The sequence below is a fragment of the Manacus candei genome, unplaced genomic scaffold, assembly GCF_025592945.1.
Source record: "Manacus candei isolate 608988 ecotype Guabito, Panama unplaced genomic scaffold, ASM2559294v1 h1tg000037l, whole genome shotgun sequence".
Classification (NCBI taxonomy): Eukaryota; Metazoa; Chordata; class Aves; order Passeriformes; family Pipridae; genus Manacus; species Manacus candei.
In genome coordinates, this window is record NW_026138085.1 from 3,176,397 (window position 1) to 3,193,477 (window position 17,081).

General features: G+C 56.8%; 1 protein-coding gene across 1 annotated transcript; it reads left to right on the forward strand.

Annotated features, from left to right (window-relative positions):
* Nucleotides 1-9,224: 9,224 nt before the first annotated feature.
* On the forward strand, nucleotides 9,225-15,686 carry STING1 (stimulator of interferon response cGAMP interactor 1). The gene is made up of 7 exons (XM_051793732.1): nucleotides 9,225-9,241; nucleotides 9,459-9,749; nucleotides 10,289-10,466; nucleotides 11,299-11,407; nucleotides 11,565-11,803; nucleotides 13,614-13,800; nucleotides 15,234-15,686. The coding sequence occupies exons 2-7, from the start codon at nucleotides 9,505-9,507 to the stop codon at nucleotides 15,425-15,427; spliced, it is 1,152 nt and encodes a 383-aa protein (XP_051649692.1). The 5' UTR covers nucleotides 9,225-9,241; nucleotides 9,459-9,504; the 3' UTR covers nucleotides 15,428-15,686.
* The last annotated feature ends 1,395 nt before the right edge of the window (nucleotides 15,687-17,081 follow it).

Sequence of the window (17,081 nt, forward strand, 5' to 3'; positions counted from 1 at the left end):
CCCCCTCCACGGGCCGAGCTGCCGGTTACCGGCGCGGAGGGGGAGGATGGGGCAGAAGGGGGAGGCCGGAGCGGCACCGGCGGGAGGAGGAGGGGCTGGGAGAGGGGCGTGTGGAGGAGGGGAGGGGGAGCGGTGGGGAACTATTTGTCGTGCGGCACCGCCGTGCAGAACTCTCCAGAAGGGGGAGGGGGAGCGCGCGGAAGGATACGGCGGCGGGCTGGCCGGGGGAAGAGAAGCGCAGAGCGCGCGCGCGGGGCGCGTGACGCACCGGCGGCGTTGTCTCGCGAGAGCAGCGGACGGGAAGAAGTCCCGGCAGGGCCGGGAGCGGCCTGAGGGGACCGGGGCGGGGTCGGGATCAGGGTCGGGATCGGGGTCGGGGTCGGGGTCGGGATCGGGGTCGGGATCGGGGTCGGGGTCGGGATCGGGGTCGGGGTCGGGGTCGGGATCGGGATCGGGATCGGGATCGGGGTCGGGACGGGACGGGACACCCCGCCCTGCAGCAACCTGGGAAGTGGCTTGGGGATGGCACATGCTGTGTGTTTAGTTCAGGGACGACACGAGGGCACAATATTAGAGATTCGTGGAATGGCCTGGGTTGGAAAGGGATCCTGGAAGTTCCATCGCCTTCCAACCCCTTGCCATGGGCAGAGACACCTTCCACTAGCCCAAGTTGTTCCAACCTGGTCTTGGACACTTCCAGGGATGGGGCAGCCACAGCTTCTCTGGGCAACCTGTGCCAGGGCCTCACCACCCTCACAGGAAACAATTTCTTCCTAATATTTAATCTAAACCTACTCCCTTACACTGTGAAGCCATTCCCCCTTGTCCTGTCCCTCCATCCCTTGTCCCCAGTCCCTCTCCAGCTCCCCTGGAGCCCTTTCAGGCCCTGGAAGTGGCTCTCAGCTCTCCCTGGGGCCTTCCCTTCTCCAGATGAACTCCCCCAGCTCTCCCAGCCTGGCTCCAGAGCAGAGGGGCTCCAGCACTCAGAGCATCTCCATGGCCTCCTCTGGACTCTCTCCAGCAGCTCCACGTCCTTGTGCTGTTGTTCCCCAGAGCTGGAGGCAGCTCTGCAGGGGGGGGTCCCAGAGGAATCCCCCATCCCCTGCTGCCCACGCTGTGGGATCAGCCTGGCACACGGAGGGGTTCTGGGTCCCAGTTCATGTGGCTGGGGCAAATTGAGTCTTCCCCTCTGTCTCAGGTTTGGGGGGCAGTGCCTGGTGATGCCAGGGCCCTTCCAAGTTGGCAGTGTTGCTCCTGAGACAAGGGAAAAAAGTGCCAGCAGCATTTCTAACCACGGTTGGAAGTCATAACACTTTCCAAGAAGGCATCAGATTCGTCCCGTTACAGGAAGGGCTGGTCTCACACAGATTTTTCTCTTGTGTGACTAGAGTTTTTATTGAATTTTGCCACAATTTGCTGTTATTGCCTGTCTTCTTCTCCCCTCACACTGCAGCAGGGTTGTTTGCCACTGCTCTTTTCTATCCCACACCTCCCCTGCACCTCTTGGCAGAGAGGCAGGAATGGCTTAAACAGGAGATTTTAGAGGTAAATAACACAGTGATAGGACAAGAAATAATGGGTAAAAATGGAAAGAGGGGAAATTTAGGTTAGATATTTGGAAGAAATTGTTTCCTGTGAGGGTGGTGATGCCCTGGCACAGGTTGCCCAGAGAAGCTGTGGCTGCCCCATCCCTGGAAGTGTCCAAGGCCAGGTTGGAGCAACCTGGGCTAGTGGAAGGTGTCCCTGCCCATGGCAGGGGCTGGGACTGGAGGGTCCCTGGTGCTGCTCCCCCTGGGACCAGGCTCCTGCAACAGTCCAAGCTTTCTGGTGTCTTTAGCAAAGGGCATGTTTTGAATTAATTTATCTTCCCTCCTTCACATTTGGTATGGCAGAAATAAACCACAGATTCATAAAAATGGCTTTTTGGGTGGGTTTTATTTGTCAGTGGTTTGGGTTTTTTTTTCCAACTACTTTGGGTCATTTTGTGGCTCTTTTCCCTCCTTCCTGTTGCCTTTTGGGTTATTGGACACCCCTTGATTGCTGAACTCCAGACAACCCTGCACAGCTCATTGATCTGATGTCCCAGCACAAGGGAGTCTTCTCCTTCCTCAGGAATGTCTTTGGAAACAACCTTCTCCCATTCCTGGGGAAATTTTCCAAGTACCTTCAAGTCACAGCTCCAAGAACTTCACATCAGCCAAGATTAAAGTAACCTTTTTCCTGTATTCTCAGGAAAGGTGTTGGATTTCATCTCCAAAAAGAGACGGGCAAATAGTTTTGTTGTGCTTCTGGTACCAGGGAAAATGATGAGCTGCTGTTTGTTGCCAGCTGGAGGTGAATTTTTCCAAGAGATGAGAAACAGGAGCAGGAAAGTCATTTTCATAATGTTTTTTCACAAGGTCAGACCTGTGACACCCAGGATTGAGGTTTCATAGAATCTTAGAACCCAGGATGGTTTGGGCTGGAAGGGACCTTAAAGCTCATCTCATTCCACCCCCTGCCGTGGGCAGGGACACCTTCCACTAGCCCAGGTTGCTCCAAGCCCCGTCCAACCTGGCCTTGGACACTTCCAGGGATGGGGCAATCACAGCTTCTCTGGGCAACCTGTGCCAGGGCCTCCCCACCCTCACAGCCAGGAATTCCTTCCCAATATCCCATCTAACCCTTTCTGCTGTCAATGGGAAGCCATTCCCCCTTGTCCTGTCACTCCATCCCTTATCCACAGTCCCTCTCCAGCTCTCCTGGAGCTCCTTTAGGCCCTGCAAGGGGCTCTCAGCTCTCCCTGGAGCCTTCTCTTCTCCAGGTGAACCCTCCAGCTCTCCCAGCCTGGCTCCAGAGCAGAGGGGCTTTAGCTCTTGGAGCATCTCTGTGACCTCCTCTGGACTCTCTCCAGCAGCTCCACATCCTCCTTCTGTTGTTCCCCAGGGCTGGGGCAGCTCTGCAGGGGGGTCTCCCCTGAGGGTGCAGAGAGGCAGAATCTCCCCTGCCCTGCTGCCCACGGTCCTTGTTGGTGAGGTAAATGTTGTCTCACTTTGCTGTTCGTGCTGTCCCTCACACACCCCCCATGGCATTTTAGGAGACATTCCTCCTGCAGATTCCTGCCTTCTGTCTCCCAGGGAGGGAACAGGTCCTGCAGCCCCTGTGGGTACAATGGTCTCTCATCCCAGGGACACCACTGTGCTCTTGGCTCCTATTCCAGAGGGAAGCACTGAGGGCTCTGCTCCCTGTGCCTGCCAAAACCATCCCGTGCCAACACCTCCTGCTCCCAAACAGCAGAGCATCACTGGGGGAGTTCTCTGAGTCCTGCCTTGTCCTCAGATGACTCCTCTCTCCATGAGCCTTTCCTTCATCTCCCTCTGAACAGCTCTGCTCCACAGGGTCAGGTTGCAGTGATGTATTAGGGGAAAAAACCTCTAAGTGATTAGGAAAGGCACAAGAATTTAAAGGAACACAAACTTCCCAGCTGAGCTGGCTAAATCTGGTTTTTTAGGCTTTGGTAAGCTTTGAGACCTTTCTTAGAAGTTGGAGAAAGGTCAGTCTAAAGGAGGGAAACACAACTGGGAAAGAAAAAAAAACCAGTGTTGGGCACACACATAATGCTGAGCAAGGTTCAAAGAAAAAAAACCTCCCTGAAAAATGGTCCAGGAGCAGCTCCCATCCCAAAGGTGCTCTGCCCAGCAGTACCACCCCAGCCATGGAATCATGCAGTGGTTTGGGCTGGAAGGCACAATAAAGCTCAACTCATTCCACCCCCTGCCATGGGCAGGGACACCTTCCACTAGCCCAGGTTGCTCCAAAAGCTGTTCAACCTGGCCTTGGACACTTCCAGGGATGGGGCAGCCACAGCTTCTCTGGGCAACCTGTGCCAGGATCTCACCACCCTCACAGCCAAGAATTCCTTCCCCACATCCCATCTAACCCTGCCCTCTGGCAGTGGGAAGCCATTCCCCCTTGTCCTGTTATTCCACGACCTTGTCCAAAGTCCCTCTCCAGCTATCCTGGAGCTCCTTGAGGCACTGGAAGGGCTCAAAGGTCTCCCCAGAACCTTCTCTTTTCCAGGCTGAACCATGGAAGTTCTGGAGCAGAGCCTTAAAGATCCTGAGATAGGTTAGCCAGGCTGACAGCTAAAAGCCTCTTGGTCCCAAAGGGAATTCAGTTCAAAGCATTTCTGAAAGGAACTTCTGAGCTTCCATACCCAAGTTACCGTGTGTGTCACGAGGAGACTCCACATCAACCACAGCTTGTCCCTCTCCTGCTGCCACTCCCAGGCTTGGCTGTATCCAGATGCCAGGGAACCATTGTCCCCTCCATCAGGAGACCAGATGGATCAGTATCCACAGGAACACTTGTCAAGGAGCTCCTTCTGTGGGGTTTCAACCCAGGGGGAAGTGCCCTGGAAATGCTCTTTCTAATCTTGTCCCAGTCCCACGGAGTTTGTGTCAGTGGAACCTGGGACATCACAACCAGGAAGAAAGTGCATGGAACCATTCCCATATTAGTTTTGAAATTCTAGGTGACTCAAATAGATGAGTCTTACTATGAAATGATTGGGTTTCTTTCAGTACTGGCACAGGCTGCCCAGAGCAGTGGTGGAGTCCCCAGCCTGGAGGGATTTAAAAGACATGTGGATGTGGCACTTGGGAGCCCCTGCTCCAAAGTGATTTCCCATTTCTGAAGTCCTTCATGGGATGAATCCAATCCAGGACTGTCACAATTTTTAAACTTAACAGAAGTAACTTGTGAAGAGACTTGCTCTTGTTCTCAGTTAAATGTGTTTAAAACTGAGTTGGTCTGAGAAAGTGTGAAGACTTTTATTCTTTAAATAAAGCCAAGATTGGGGGGATTGGGCTTTTTTATTTTTTTTTTTTAAATAAACAATGACAGGGCAGTCATGGAATGGTTAAACCTCCTCAAAGAGAAACAGCAGGAGCTTTTGGGGCAGAAATCAGTGCTGGCAGCTTTGGGCAAGCCCTGAAGTCTTTGTCCCCATGTTCCCAGGACACCCTCCTGACAGGGAGTTGTAGAGAGGGAGAAGGTCACCCCTGAGACTCCTTTTCTTCAGGCTGAGCCCCCCCCCACTCCCTCAGCTGCTCCTGGTGTTCCAGACCCTTCCTCAGCTCCATTGCCCTTCTCTAGACACGCTCCAGCCCCTCAATGTCCTTCTTGTGAGGGCCCAGAACTGACTCCAGGACTTGAGGTATGGTCTCAGCAGTGCAGGGGACAGTCATGGGACCTGGAGGGGACCTGGAGGAGCTATTAAAGGCATTTTGAAAAGTTTATTTTCAAAGAAAATGGAGCATCTGAGATGCTCCAGCCCAAGAAAAAGGTGGCTGAGGTCTGAAGCCATCAGTGATTCGGGGAGGAGGAAAGGGCTGGTTCATGTCCCCCCAGCACAAGAACAGTGACACCCAACCAACACCAGCCTGTGACAGCTCCAAAATGAGCAAAAATGGTTTCTCCACCCAACACTGATGATCCTTGTGGGTCCTTTCCAAGTCAGGATATTCCTGATTTTATGAAACTGCTTGGCTGAGTGAGTGAGACACGACGTGTGCTCGGGAGCTGGAGGAAGCAGGTCCTGCTGCCACCAGATTTTACCCAGCACACGGTGGCTCCTCACTGCACCAGAGACTGGCCTGCCTCACACACAGTATTGCAGAGCACTTTATTTTTGCTATTCTGTGTCAATAAAGCAGCCCCATCTCACAGGACCTCTGGGGGACACTGTTGGTGCAACTGCAGCACTAAAAACACCGACTGCAGCACTTTTTAGCCAGGGGACTGAAAAAAAGGGACCAAAGCCACTTTTGACACCAGCCTGGCATCAGAACCCCATCCCTGCAGGTATCCCCAGTGAAAAGCTGTCACTGGGCACCCTGCCCTTGGGGTGGAGCCAGCAGCTCTACCTGCTCTTGCAGGGCAACAGAAAAAAAGGGGATTAAAGGAAGGAAGCGCTGCTGCTGTGCCCATCCTGAAGAGCTGGCTATGTCGTGCTGCTGCCTGCCTTCACCCAGGGGAAACAGGGTGTTCCTGGCCTGGCTTTTGGCTGGGGACATTCCATGTGCATCCAGCACCTGCTCTGATCACCTTCAGCCCCCACATTGGCCCCAGCTCCTGGGGTATGAAGGGATTAATCCCCCTTGCACCTAAGGCACCTCATGCAGAGCAGTCCGTGGCTCTCCAGAGAGCAGGGCTCAGAATTTCAGGCAGATTCACAACATCCTACTGATCTCAGTGAGGTCAGCAGTGTTTGTAGACTGCTTTACAAAGTGTCAGCTTTTGTGCCCAACTAAACCTCATGCAGGTGTCAGCACCAGCCTGGTTGGAGATGCCTTGGCACTGGTCTGGGAAGGTCCTTGCTGGTTTTTTTTATACATCTAAAATCTTTCAGTGTCTGTCACTCATGACTTTTTGTTCTCTCTGCTTGAGGGAACAACAGCAAACTGGGATAGAGGGAACTTCAATCAAGGCACTATCTGGAAAAGCAAATTGTTGGCCAGAGCAGGGCAGGGGGGACAGTATGGGCAGTTTTGGTGCTGCCACTTCTTGTTGGCTGTGCAGGGGCATGGGCAGCACTGGGCTCTCTGTTCCCAGGCAAGCTCAGATGTTGCAGGTGTCCAGAGGAGGCCAGGGAGATGCTCTAAGAGCTAAAACCCCTCTGCTCTGGAGCCAGGCTGGGAGAGCTGGGGGGGTTCACCTGGAGAAGAGAAGGCTCCAGGGAGACCTGAGAGCCTCTTCCAGTGCCTAAAGGGGCTCCAGGAGAGCTGGAGAGGGACTGTGGACAAGGGATGGAGGGACAGGACAGGGGGGAATGGCTCCACACTGCCAGAGGGCAGGGTTAGATGGGATATTGGGAAGGAATTCTTCCCTGTGAGGGTGGGGAGGCCCTGGCACAGGTTGCCCAGAGAAGCTGTGGCTGCCCCATCCCTGGAAGTGTCCAAGGCCAGGTTGGACAGGGCTTGGAGCAACCTGGGCTAGTAGAAGGTGTCCCTGCCCATGGCAGGGGGGTGGAATCAGATGAGCTTTCAAGTACCTTCCAGCCTAAACCATCCTGTAGTCTAAGATTCTGTGGAATCTTATTCCTGGAGTTTAAACTCAGTTCTCAGACTGGACACCACATCTTTGCTCTGAACAGAAGTGAAAGAGGCAGAGGGAGGCTCTGTGGGCAGGAGAGCCACCAGCTGCTTGAAAGGACCTGCAAAAAGGGCTCTGGGAAGCCAGGCAGCCCCTCCACAGCACTGAAGAGCCACACAGAGCAGGCTGTGCAAGACCAGCTGGAATGGGACAACCTTTCTCCCAGCGCCGGAGGAGGAAGTCATTCTCCTGGTGTTTTATCCAACCTTTGTGTTGGCAAAGCAAACAACATGTTGGCTGTACCCACAGGCCCTCCTGGGGCTGGGAACACTGGCCAGATGGTTTGCTGGGGTTTCTAAGGTTCCACCAAATCAAGCAGCTCACTGACAGTCCCTCCTTTCCTCCCACCCTCTGGGTTTGAAAATGCTTGAATTGTGTCCAGGGAAAGGCAGTGGAGCTGGGGAAGGGTCTGGAGCACCATGAGAACTGAGAGAGCTGGTGGGGCTCAGTCTGGAGAAAAGGAGCTCAAGGGGAACCTCCTCACTCTCTGCTACTCCCTGACAGGAGGGGGGAGTCGGGGGATGGATGAGCTCTGCTCCCAGGAACAAGGGACAGGACAAGGGGAAACAGCCTCAAGTTATGTTGGGGGGTTTAGGTTGGATATTAGGGAGAATTTCTTCATGGAAGGGGTGGTCAGGCACCGGCACAGCTGCCCATGGCAGTGGTAGAGTCACCATCCCTGGAGAGATTTAAAAGCTGTGTGGATGTGGCACTTGGGGACATCGTTTAATGGTGGCCTTGGCAGTGCAGGGTTAATGGTTGAACTTGATGGTCTCAAGGGTCTTTTCCAATCTAAGTGACTCTAATATTCTAATTAAGTGTGACCTGTGGGCACATCTGAATCAAGATCCATGTGCTGTGGGCCTGCAACAGCCTGCGGAGCCCCCGGCAGTGTGGGTCTGTGGGGACTGTGAGGGTGTCCTGGCACCCAGGGGCATTCCTGGGCAGAAAGCAACAGCACCCAGAGCACATTCTGGACAGTCATGCCCTTGCTCAGCCTGTATCCACCTGGTTTGGCTCCACAGAGGCTGCAGGCGACCATGCTAAGGGTTTTGCTGAAGTGAAAGTGCTCCCTCATCCTCACAGCCAGTTTTCCTGCCATTCCAGGTAGTCAGGTTGGTCAGGTGTGACGTGGCCTTTGTAAATTCCTGCTGACTGTGCTCTTCTCATCCTTTGGGTGCTTGGCACTGATTGATGGGAGGATTTGCTCCCTCACCTTCCCAGGGACAGAGGTGACGTTTGGCAGGCTGTGGTTCACCTGCTGGAGCTGGATGTGAGGTTTGCCCTCTCCCACTCAGCAGGAACATCCTGATTGCTACAGCCTTCCAAAGAGATCAGAGAGGAGCCTTGTCAGGGCATTGTCCACCTCCCTCAGCATCCTTGAGTGCATCCCACCCGCTCCTATGGGCTTGTGTATGTGTCCCCTAATCCATTTTCCTCCAGGATGGGAATGCCTCACCGCTGCAGACTCCACCACTAGAACCAAGGAACTGGGAGGCTTGAGGGCATCCCTGGCTGCAGGAAGCCCCTGTGGTGTTGCCAGCACCCATAGGCTCTGCTTCCCAAGCTGGCATCTCCTGGAGGTGTGTGGGGTGGGGTGATCCAAGGCACAGAGTCACGCTCTCCTAGAAGGAGTTTCATTCTGTTTTGCCCCTGGCAACCTGCTGTGCTGAATCAACACAATCTCTGAGATCTGCTGCCCTTAATAAATTAATCTCAAGAGATTCTGGCTTCCTTCCTCATTCCAGTTCATCTCAGACTGTCCTGGCAGATACTTTGGGACTTTCCAGGAGGAATAAACTCACGGATATCGAAACCTGCCACATCCACCCGGAGCTCCCCAGTGCCTGGATTCCCAGTGGGCTGAGACCTCGCCCGTGCCCTGCGTGGGAGGCCTCTGGCGCGCTCTGCAAACTGCCCGCTGCTGCCACAGCTCCTTTCATTTTCACTTTTCTGGGCGTGGGAGCTTCAAAAGCCTCCGGGTCTGTGTCTGCAGCACCTCCGAGGGGAGCCACAGCTGTCCGGGCGGGAGCGCGGAGTCCCTTAACCCGCAGCCCAGGAAGCTGGGCTGGGAGCTGGGAGCTGCTGGGAGCTGGGAGCTGCTCCGGTGAGTGCCAGCGGGGCAGGGAGGGCTGGCACCGGTTTGGGAGCGGGGTGGCCAGCCAGGCTCTGCTCTGCCGAGCCCGTTTGGTGCCGGGGGACATCCCCGAGGGCGGGAAGCGCGGGGGAACCTCCCCGGCAGCGCCCGAAGGGTTGCGCGCTCCGGGGCTCCCGGGCAGCGCTGGATGCACCGCGCCTGACCCGCTCTCGCCCTCTCCCCGCAGCGCCGCGCTGGGGACGAGCCGGGGCCGACCCCCGTGTGTGGCGCGGATGTCCCGCGAGTGGCGGCGGCCGAGCCACCCCCGTGCCCCGCAGATCCCGCGGGCGCGGGGCGGGCGCGCCCAGCGCGCCGTGTACCTGCTGCTGGCGCTGTGCGCGGCCGCGCTCTGCCTGGCCGGGGAGCCCCTCGTGCCCGCCGCCCGCAGCCTCACCTTCCACTTCGCCACCCTGCAGATCGGGGCGCTGCTCAAGGGCGCCTGCTACCTGGCGGAGGAGATCTTCCACCTCCAGTCCAGGTGAGCCGTCGAGGGGGAGCGGGTCTGCCTGCCAAACTCCTGGGACCGCCCTGCAGAGAAGGGTATTGCGCCCTCCGGGTGTTGTGGGTTTGCTCTCTGTGGCAACGCTGTGCTGTGCCCTCCATCGCCCTCCTGCCTCTCTCATCTCTTCCTCCCTCTCCTCCTCTCCCCCTCTCCCACCTGCCCAGCTCCCCCGTACGTGTATGGATCTCTCCCCTCCCTCGTGTGCCCTTTACCTGGGGAACAGATCTCGGCCCCAGCCTTTCCCCACCACCCAGTACTGTAGGGCAGGGGGCTGCTGTGTCCCTCTGCTGTCCAGGGTGACATGCCATCTGCTCCCTCCGAGTCCCAGGGGTGCTGCAAGGGACCCAAGCCCTCTCCTGGGGTGCACTGGGCAGGTCCCCCAGGGCTCCCTGGCTTTGTACTGCCCTGTAAGATTGGTGGCACTGGCTGGGAGGTGGGATCATCCAGTGCCCTGTGGGCTGCAGATGCTGGGTGGGTGGCCACCAGCCTGACTCCTGTCTCCCTCTCCCACCCAGGCACCACGGCAGCTTCTGGCGGGCCCTGAGCTCGTGCTTCCCCCCGCGCTGGCACGGGGCCATGCTGCTCCTCTGCGCCTCAGCCTACGTGGCTCTCCTCGGGGATGGGCAGCCCCTCGGCCTCCAACTCGGCCTGGCCAGCCTGTGCCAGCTCCTCATCCTCGCCCTGGGGCTCCAGGTAAGGCTCCAGCACCTCCAGCCTGGCTGGTTTCCTGGGAGCCCTTCAGTGCTGAGCAGCCCTGGGGGCACGTCCCCAGCTCTGCACGGCCCCTGCACACCCAGTCCACCCACAGGCAGCCTGGCAGCAGGAGGAACACCTTCAGCTCAGCCCTGCAGAGCTGATCTCCCTGGCCCCATGCTGCCACATGCTTTGGCATGAGTGCCATGCTGCCTCCTAATGAGCACAGCCACTCCAGGGGGCTGGCAGAGACCCCCTGACACAAAGAATGGGGGTATTTTACATCTGTCAGTCAAGCTGGTGCTTGTGGGGAAAGCACACCCTGTGTGCTGTCCAGGGGGTTAATCACCAGCATGCTGTGGGGGCAGAGCCAAGCTCCACGTGCCTCGGTAGCTTTGGGAAGGCTCTGCTGTGTCTCTGCAGTGCTGGAAGGGGAGGGAGTTCACACAGGGGGCTTTGGCCACCTATCTCCACCTAAATGAACACACAGAGCTGGCAGGGGCCACTGGGAATCCTGATATCACTGGGATTTCTCCTCTCCCATGCTGGGAGCACTGGGCAGACGCACAAGTTGCATTGGGACATGTGATCCCAATGGAGGGTGCAGCCAGGAAAGTGCCCAGCTCACCCCAGCCCCCCTCCCTCCCAGCAGGGGCTGTGGGGGCTGTCAGGGGCTCTGCCCCACTTCCCAGTGTGGTGCTGGAAGGGGGCAGTGGGGGTTGCTCGCTCTCCAGACCTCACTGGAGTTCTCCAATCCCTGTGGAGAACTGACTGTCATGGAAGGGCCCAGGTGGCTCTTTCATCCCCTGGTCTGTCTGTCCTTCCCTCACAGAAGCCCTCAGCAGTGGAGGTGTCTGAGATGTCTGAGAGGTCCAAGCAGAACGTCGCCCACGGGCTGGCCTGGTCCTATTATGTGGGGTACCTAAAAATAGTCCTGCCACGTACGTAGCTGTTTCCCTGCATTCTCGTGCCTACAGATAGAAATAGCTCCTAATAACAATCCTCCCACTTTTACAGTGCTAGCAGGGAGATGGGGAGCAAGGCAGAAGGCAGCTGTACTCACACCAGGCCCCTCTGCCTGATGTTCTCTTCCACCAGGGGTGAAAAAGTCCATGGAGGAATTCAGCAGCGCCAACCCCAACCTGCTGGTGTGCAGGAAGACTTGGAAGCTCCACATCTTGATCCCTCTGAGCTGTGATGTCTATGATGACCTGGAGAAAGCTGACAGCAACATCCAGTACCTGACAGACCTCAGTGAAACCACCATGGCCCGAGCTGGCACCAAAAAGAGGGTCTACAAACACAGCCTCTATGCAATCAGGGATGAAGAAAGCCAGGTATAGTGAGAGCAGCGTTGGGACCATCATCCCAAAGGTCTTCCTGGCCTCAGATCCCAGCCCAGAAGTGGCTGTAAAGGCAGGCCAGTGTTCCCTCTCCTATTGGATACTCCCAGCTTTCAGCAGGCTGCCATGGGATGGAGAGGTCCTGCTCCTTCACCCCTTCCTCCTGGCTGCCTCCTCCCAGGATCAGCCCTTGCAGGGATGCTGGGCTCACTTAACCCCTCCTGGAGTTGATTTAAGTCCAGAAAACTGAGGAGAAAAAAGCAGATGTGGGCTACAGAGCATCAATTCCCAGGGGGTGAATGAGTGTTTCCTTGTGCTGTGAAGAGCTGCTTGGAAATGTCTGTGTGAGTCATTGTTTGGCTCCCTCCCTTTCCCCCAGTCACCTCTTTTCCAGGCTGGTGAGCCCTAAATCCCTCTGTCTCACATTGCATCCATCTCCTTCCACATCTCCAGGCAGATGGGCTGTGCCCCTGCACCCCTGGGGGAGGGAACACCCTGGTCCCACCCTGGCTGTGGATGGAGGTGAGGGCAGAGCGATGCTCCTCACCTGGGTGCCCCTGATCTGCCCTTTGAGGGGGGCTGAGCTCTGAGCTGCTGCTTTGAGAGCCCTGTCTGAGGGACCACAGAGCCTCCTCCTGGCCCTGCTCTGGGGAAAATACAGCCAGCAGTGGGATTTTCCCAGTGTTCCATCTGCCAGGCCCTGCTGAGTCACTCAGCCTCCTGGGAGCAACAGCAGCTCCGAGCCTGGACCTGGCCTGGCCCATTGCATGTTCCCACTAAAATCTGCCCCTCAGCTTCCTGCCCAGTCTCTCACAGCAACACAACACCCCCCTGACACCTGCTCCAGGACATGCTGCCAAGGCCAGGAGCTTCCTGCTACTCCACCTTTACCTGGGAATCCCACCCCTCTTCCTTCTAAGTTTATTAAACTTCCCAGTTTACCCAGTGGAAGACCTACTGGTAACCCTGCTCCTCGTTGGAATGTTTATGGCCTTAACAAATCTCTCCTTGTTTGTTTGATCAGCCTCCCTCCAGCTGTGCATCCATCTTGCCAGTGTTTATCTTCTTCTCTGCCCTCCTGCTCTCCATTAGGATGCTCAGACTTAGAATCATGGAATCATGGATTATCCTGAGTTGGAAGGGACCCACAGGGATCATCCAGTCCAACTCCTGGCCCTGCACAGGACACCCCAACAATCCTACCACGTGCCTCAGAGTGTTTTCCAAATGCTCCTTGAGCCCTGGTATCCTTGGGGCTGTGCCCACTGCCCTGGGGAGCCTGGTCAGTGCCCAACCACCCTCTGGGGGAAGAACCTTTTCCTGAGATCCAACCTAAACCTGCCCTGACACGGCTCCAGCCGTTCCCTCAAGTCCTGTCACTGGTCACACAGAGCAGAGATTGGTGCTGCCTCTCCACTGCCCTTTGTTTGGTAGAAAAGCCACCAAGAAGGTGTGATCACAGGCAAGGGGTGTCTCTGCAGGGGACCAAATTCCCTGGGGAAAATCACTCTCCAGTCTGCTCTTGGGAGCCCTGACAAAGCCAGTGGCTGCACCGTGTGGGCAGAAGCACACCTGAGCCCACCTGGACCTGCCAGGCCAGTTGCTCTTTCCCTGCTCTGCACAGGGCAGGGGGACACTGGGACCAGACCCAGTGTCCCTGTCCCAGTGTTCCAGCCCACAGCACCAGTGCAGGGCAGGCCAAGGAGCTGTCCAGGGGTCCTGAGGGCTCTGCCCAGAGCAAGTTCTCCTGACAGCCCTTTCCCAGGTCCTCCTGTCCCCACGTCTTTTCCTGCCGTCCCTGCAGCTCTGGCACTGTGCAGTGGAATATGCCACCCCCCTGCAGTCCCTCTACGCCATGTCCCAGGACGAGTGTGCTGCCTTCAGCCGGGAGGAGCGCCTGGAGCAGGCCAAGCTTTTCTACAGGACCTTGGAGGAGATCCTGCAGAGCTCCAAGGAGTGTGCAGGGACCTACCGGCTCATTGCCTACGAGGGTGAGTGAGGAGAAGGGTTGGGGTGTCCAGCACTTGCTGTGCCAGGCCTTGGGTGACCTCAGATCAGGACAAACAGGAGAAAGCAGGCAAGGTTTGAGCAGGGCTCGGCTGATCTCCCCGCTCAGGGGGCCATGGGGGTCCCTGCTGCCATGGGAGGGAGGGGCTGCCTCACAGGGAAGGGGAACATCCCCCAACACATCATCACTGGTGGGGTGAGGGAGGGGATTGTCCTGCTCTGCCCCGCCCTGGGGCGGCCTCACCTCGAGTGCTGGGGGCAGTTTTGGGCACCACAGTATGAGAAAGATCTAAAGCTGGTAGAGAGTGTCCAAAGGAGGGACATGAGGATGGGAAAGGGTCTGGAGGGACCATACAAGGAGTGGCTGGGGACACTTGGATTGTTCAGCTGGAGGAGACTGAGGTCAGAGCTCACCAGGGTCTGCAGCTTCCTCATGAGGGGCAGCTCCATCTCTGCTCTGTGTGACCAGTGACAGGACACAAGGGAATGGCTGGAGCTGTGCCAGGGCAGGGTCAGGTTGGATCTCAGGAGAAGGTTCTTCCCCCAGAGGGTGGTTGGGCACTGACCAGGCTCCCCAGGGCAGTGGGCACAGCACCAAGGCTGCCAGAGCTCCATGAGGGTTTGGACAACGCTCTGGGGGACAGGGTGGGATTGTTGGGGTGTCCTGTGCAGGGCCAGGAGTTGGACTGATGGTCCTTGTGGGTCCCTTCCAACCCAGGATATTCCATGATTCTATGATTCTAAGGACTTTTTGCTGTGGGTCTGAGGAGCATGGAGGGTGCTGGCAGCGCTAGTCAGCCCTGTTGAAGCCCCCAAAAGCACTGGGACGAGCTGTCTACCCCTGAGACAATAAGAACACTTCCTCAAGGATTAAAAACAGCAGACATCCAGGGGTAGGAGCAGCTCCCTTCCCTGCTGATGTTCCTGGGAGAAGTGGCTGGGGCTGTCGAGCCCTCCCCAGCAGTGGGACAAGTGTGTGCTGGCTCAGTGCCATTCCTCCTGACAGGGGATGGCAGGGAGCGAGGCTTTCCCTCCTTCCCATCTTCCTTTCATCCCCCATCTCCCCACCTCTGCCAGATGAGATCAGCATCTTGCTGAAATGAATGTTGCTTGTTTTTCAGAGGGATCTCAGTGCTCTCTCTGATGGGGAGGAGCATTTCCAATCCAGTGAGGCAGTTCCCATCACAACAAGCATTACTAGGAATCCAGCACATAGTGCCTGTAATTTTATTCTCTTCCCTGCACTTTGTGGTTTAATTTCTTCCTTCTGCCGTGCTGAAAATGGGAAGTAAAGGCTGTATTTTGACTGTGCAGGAAATTCTGCATATTTTGGGGCATCTCCCAGACTCTGCTCCCTGCCCAAACCCCTGCCTGGGGCTGACTGGTGAAGGTGGGATTTGTCTTTCTTCTGTTCCAGAGTCAGGAGAAGAAGAGACCCACTTCTTGTCCAGAGAGATCCTGTGGCACTTGCGGCAGCAGCACCAGGAGGAGTTCGCTGTGCACGAGGGGACCCCCCCACCCACCCCATCCACTGCCCTGGACTCAGCAGAGCTCAACCTGCAGATCAGTGTGTCAGACCTGCCCCAGCCACTGAGGAGTGACGGCTTCTGACCCCCTGCCCAGCCCCTCAGTGCTGCCTCGGGGCTCTGCTCCATCTTCCCCAACCCCCTTCCCCTTCCGACACGTGCTGCCCATGGCAAAGACCCCCCAGCTCCCACCCAGACCTCCTGTGTGCTGTGGTTGCTGGAGCAGCTGACTCAGGCCACAGCCCTGTGACATGCTTCCTGTTTTTTCTGTTGTGTACAGCTCACATATTCATCTGTTGGTGTATTATTTCTTTTATATCTGCTTTGATTTGTGTTATATAAAGCGTTTTTCTCTGGGATGAGTTGCCGCCTCCTAAATCTTGGGCGTGATTTGCCCTTGGATAGGGAAAGGTTCTACCCCCAGAGGGTGGTTGGGCACTGAACAGGCTCCCCAGGGCAGTGGTCACAGCCCCAAGGCTGCCAGAGCTCAAGGAGTGTTTGGACAATGCTCTCAGGGACAGAGTGGGATTGCCAGGGTGTCCTGGGCAAAACCAGGAGTTGGACTGATGATCCTAGTGGGTCCCTTTCAGCTCAAGGTATTCCATGATTCTGTGGTACACTGTGGTGTGGCTTTGGAAATCCCAGCACAGACACATCCAGCCAGCATGACCTGACCCATCACGTGGCTCCTGCTGGCACAAGGAGCGTGTGTGGGACTTCCAGGGTACCCTGATGGACCCACTGCACAGCCCCACACAAACATCCTCATGTTCCACCCACCCGGGATGTGGAGCCGGGACAAGAGGAAATCAGGCCATGCTGCCACAGACAGTGGCAGAGCTGTGCCATGGTACAGCTTGGCAAGGACACGGAGCAGGGAGAACCCACTGCTCCATCCTCAGCTTCCCCTTCTGCCAAGAGTGGGAGGAGGGTCTTGGTGGCCAGTTCTGCCCCAGGAGGGCAGAGGGGTAGGAGGCAGCTCAGTTGGCTTGTTACCCTCTGATGTTGCAACATCCCTACCCTTTGGTCCTTCCCAGGGCTTTGGCAAAGGATGAGGTCCCTTGGCAGGTCCCAGGTGCCTGCCCTCAGCCTGGACTGCCAGCACCAGGAATGTGACACAGCTGTGACCATCCTCTGGGATGGGCCAAGCACGGAGACCCTGGGGGACTGGGGAGCCCAGGGGCCCCAAGGAGGTGTCCTGGCTGGGGATGGTGAGAGTGCTGGGCCTGGCTCCCTCCTGGCTCCACTCTCAGCTTTGCCTGGAGCCAGACACACAAAAGCATCCTGGGGGATGCTGCTGCCTCTCTGTGGATACTGCGAGCCTCCAGCTAAGCCAGCTGCCCTGCCAGGGAAGGAGGGCAGAGCCAGGCACGGCTGTCGGGATCACAGCAGGGCACTGGGTTTCCCTGTCACTCCAGGCCAAGGGGAAAGTGTGGCAGATTCACTCAGGATGGGGAGATGCTGATGGGAAGGGCTGGTGGGTGCAGGCTGGGGTTGAGACTACAGCTCTGCTCCTGCCCTTGGCTGCCCAGCTCCTTTTAGAGTCACAGAATCATGGAATCATTAAGGTTGGAAAAGACCTCCAAGATCATTGAGTCCAATCATTCCCCCAGCACTGCCAAGCCCACACTAACCCCTGTCCCCAGCTGCCACATCCACATGTTTTTTGAACATTTCCAGGGACAGTGACTCCACCACCTCCCTGGGCAGCCTGTTCCAATGCCTGACCACCCTTTTGG

Bases quoted from the DNA above. Each gene is read 5' to 3' on its own strand.
- STING1 (XM_051793732.1), top strand. From the start codon at position 9,505: ATGTCCCGCGAGTGGCGGCGGCCGAGCCACCCCCGTGCCCCGCAGATC. The intron at 10,467-11,298 runs GTAAGGCTCCAG...CTTCCCTCACAG, and splicing joins TCCTCGCCCTGGGGCTCCAG to AAGCCCTCAGCAGTGGAGGT. The intron at 13,801-15,233 runs GTGAGTGAGGAG...CTTCTGTTCCAG, and splicing joins CCGGCTCATTGCCTACGAGG to AGTCAGGAGAAGAAGAGACC.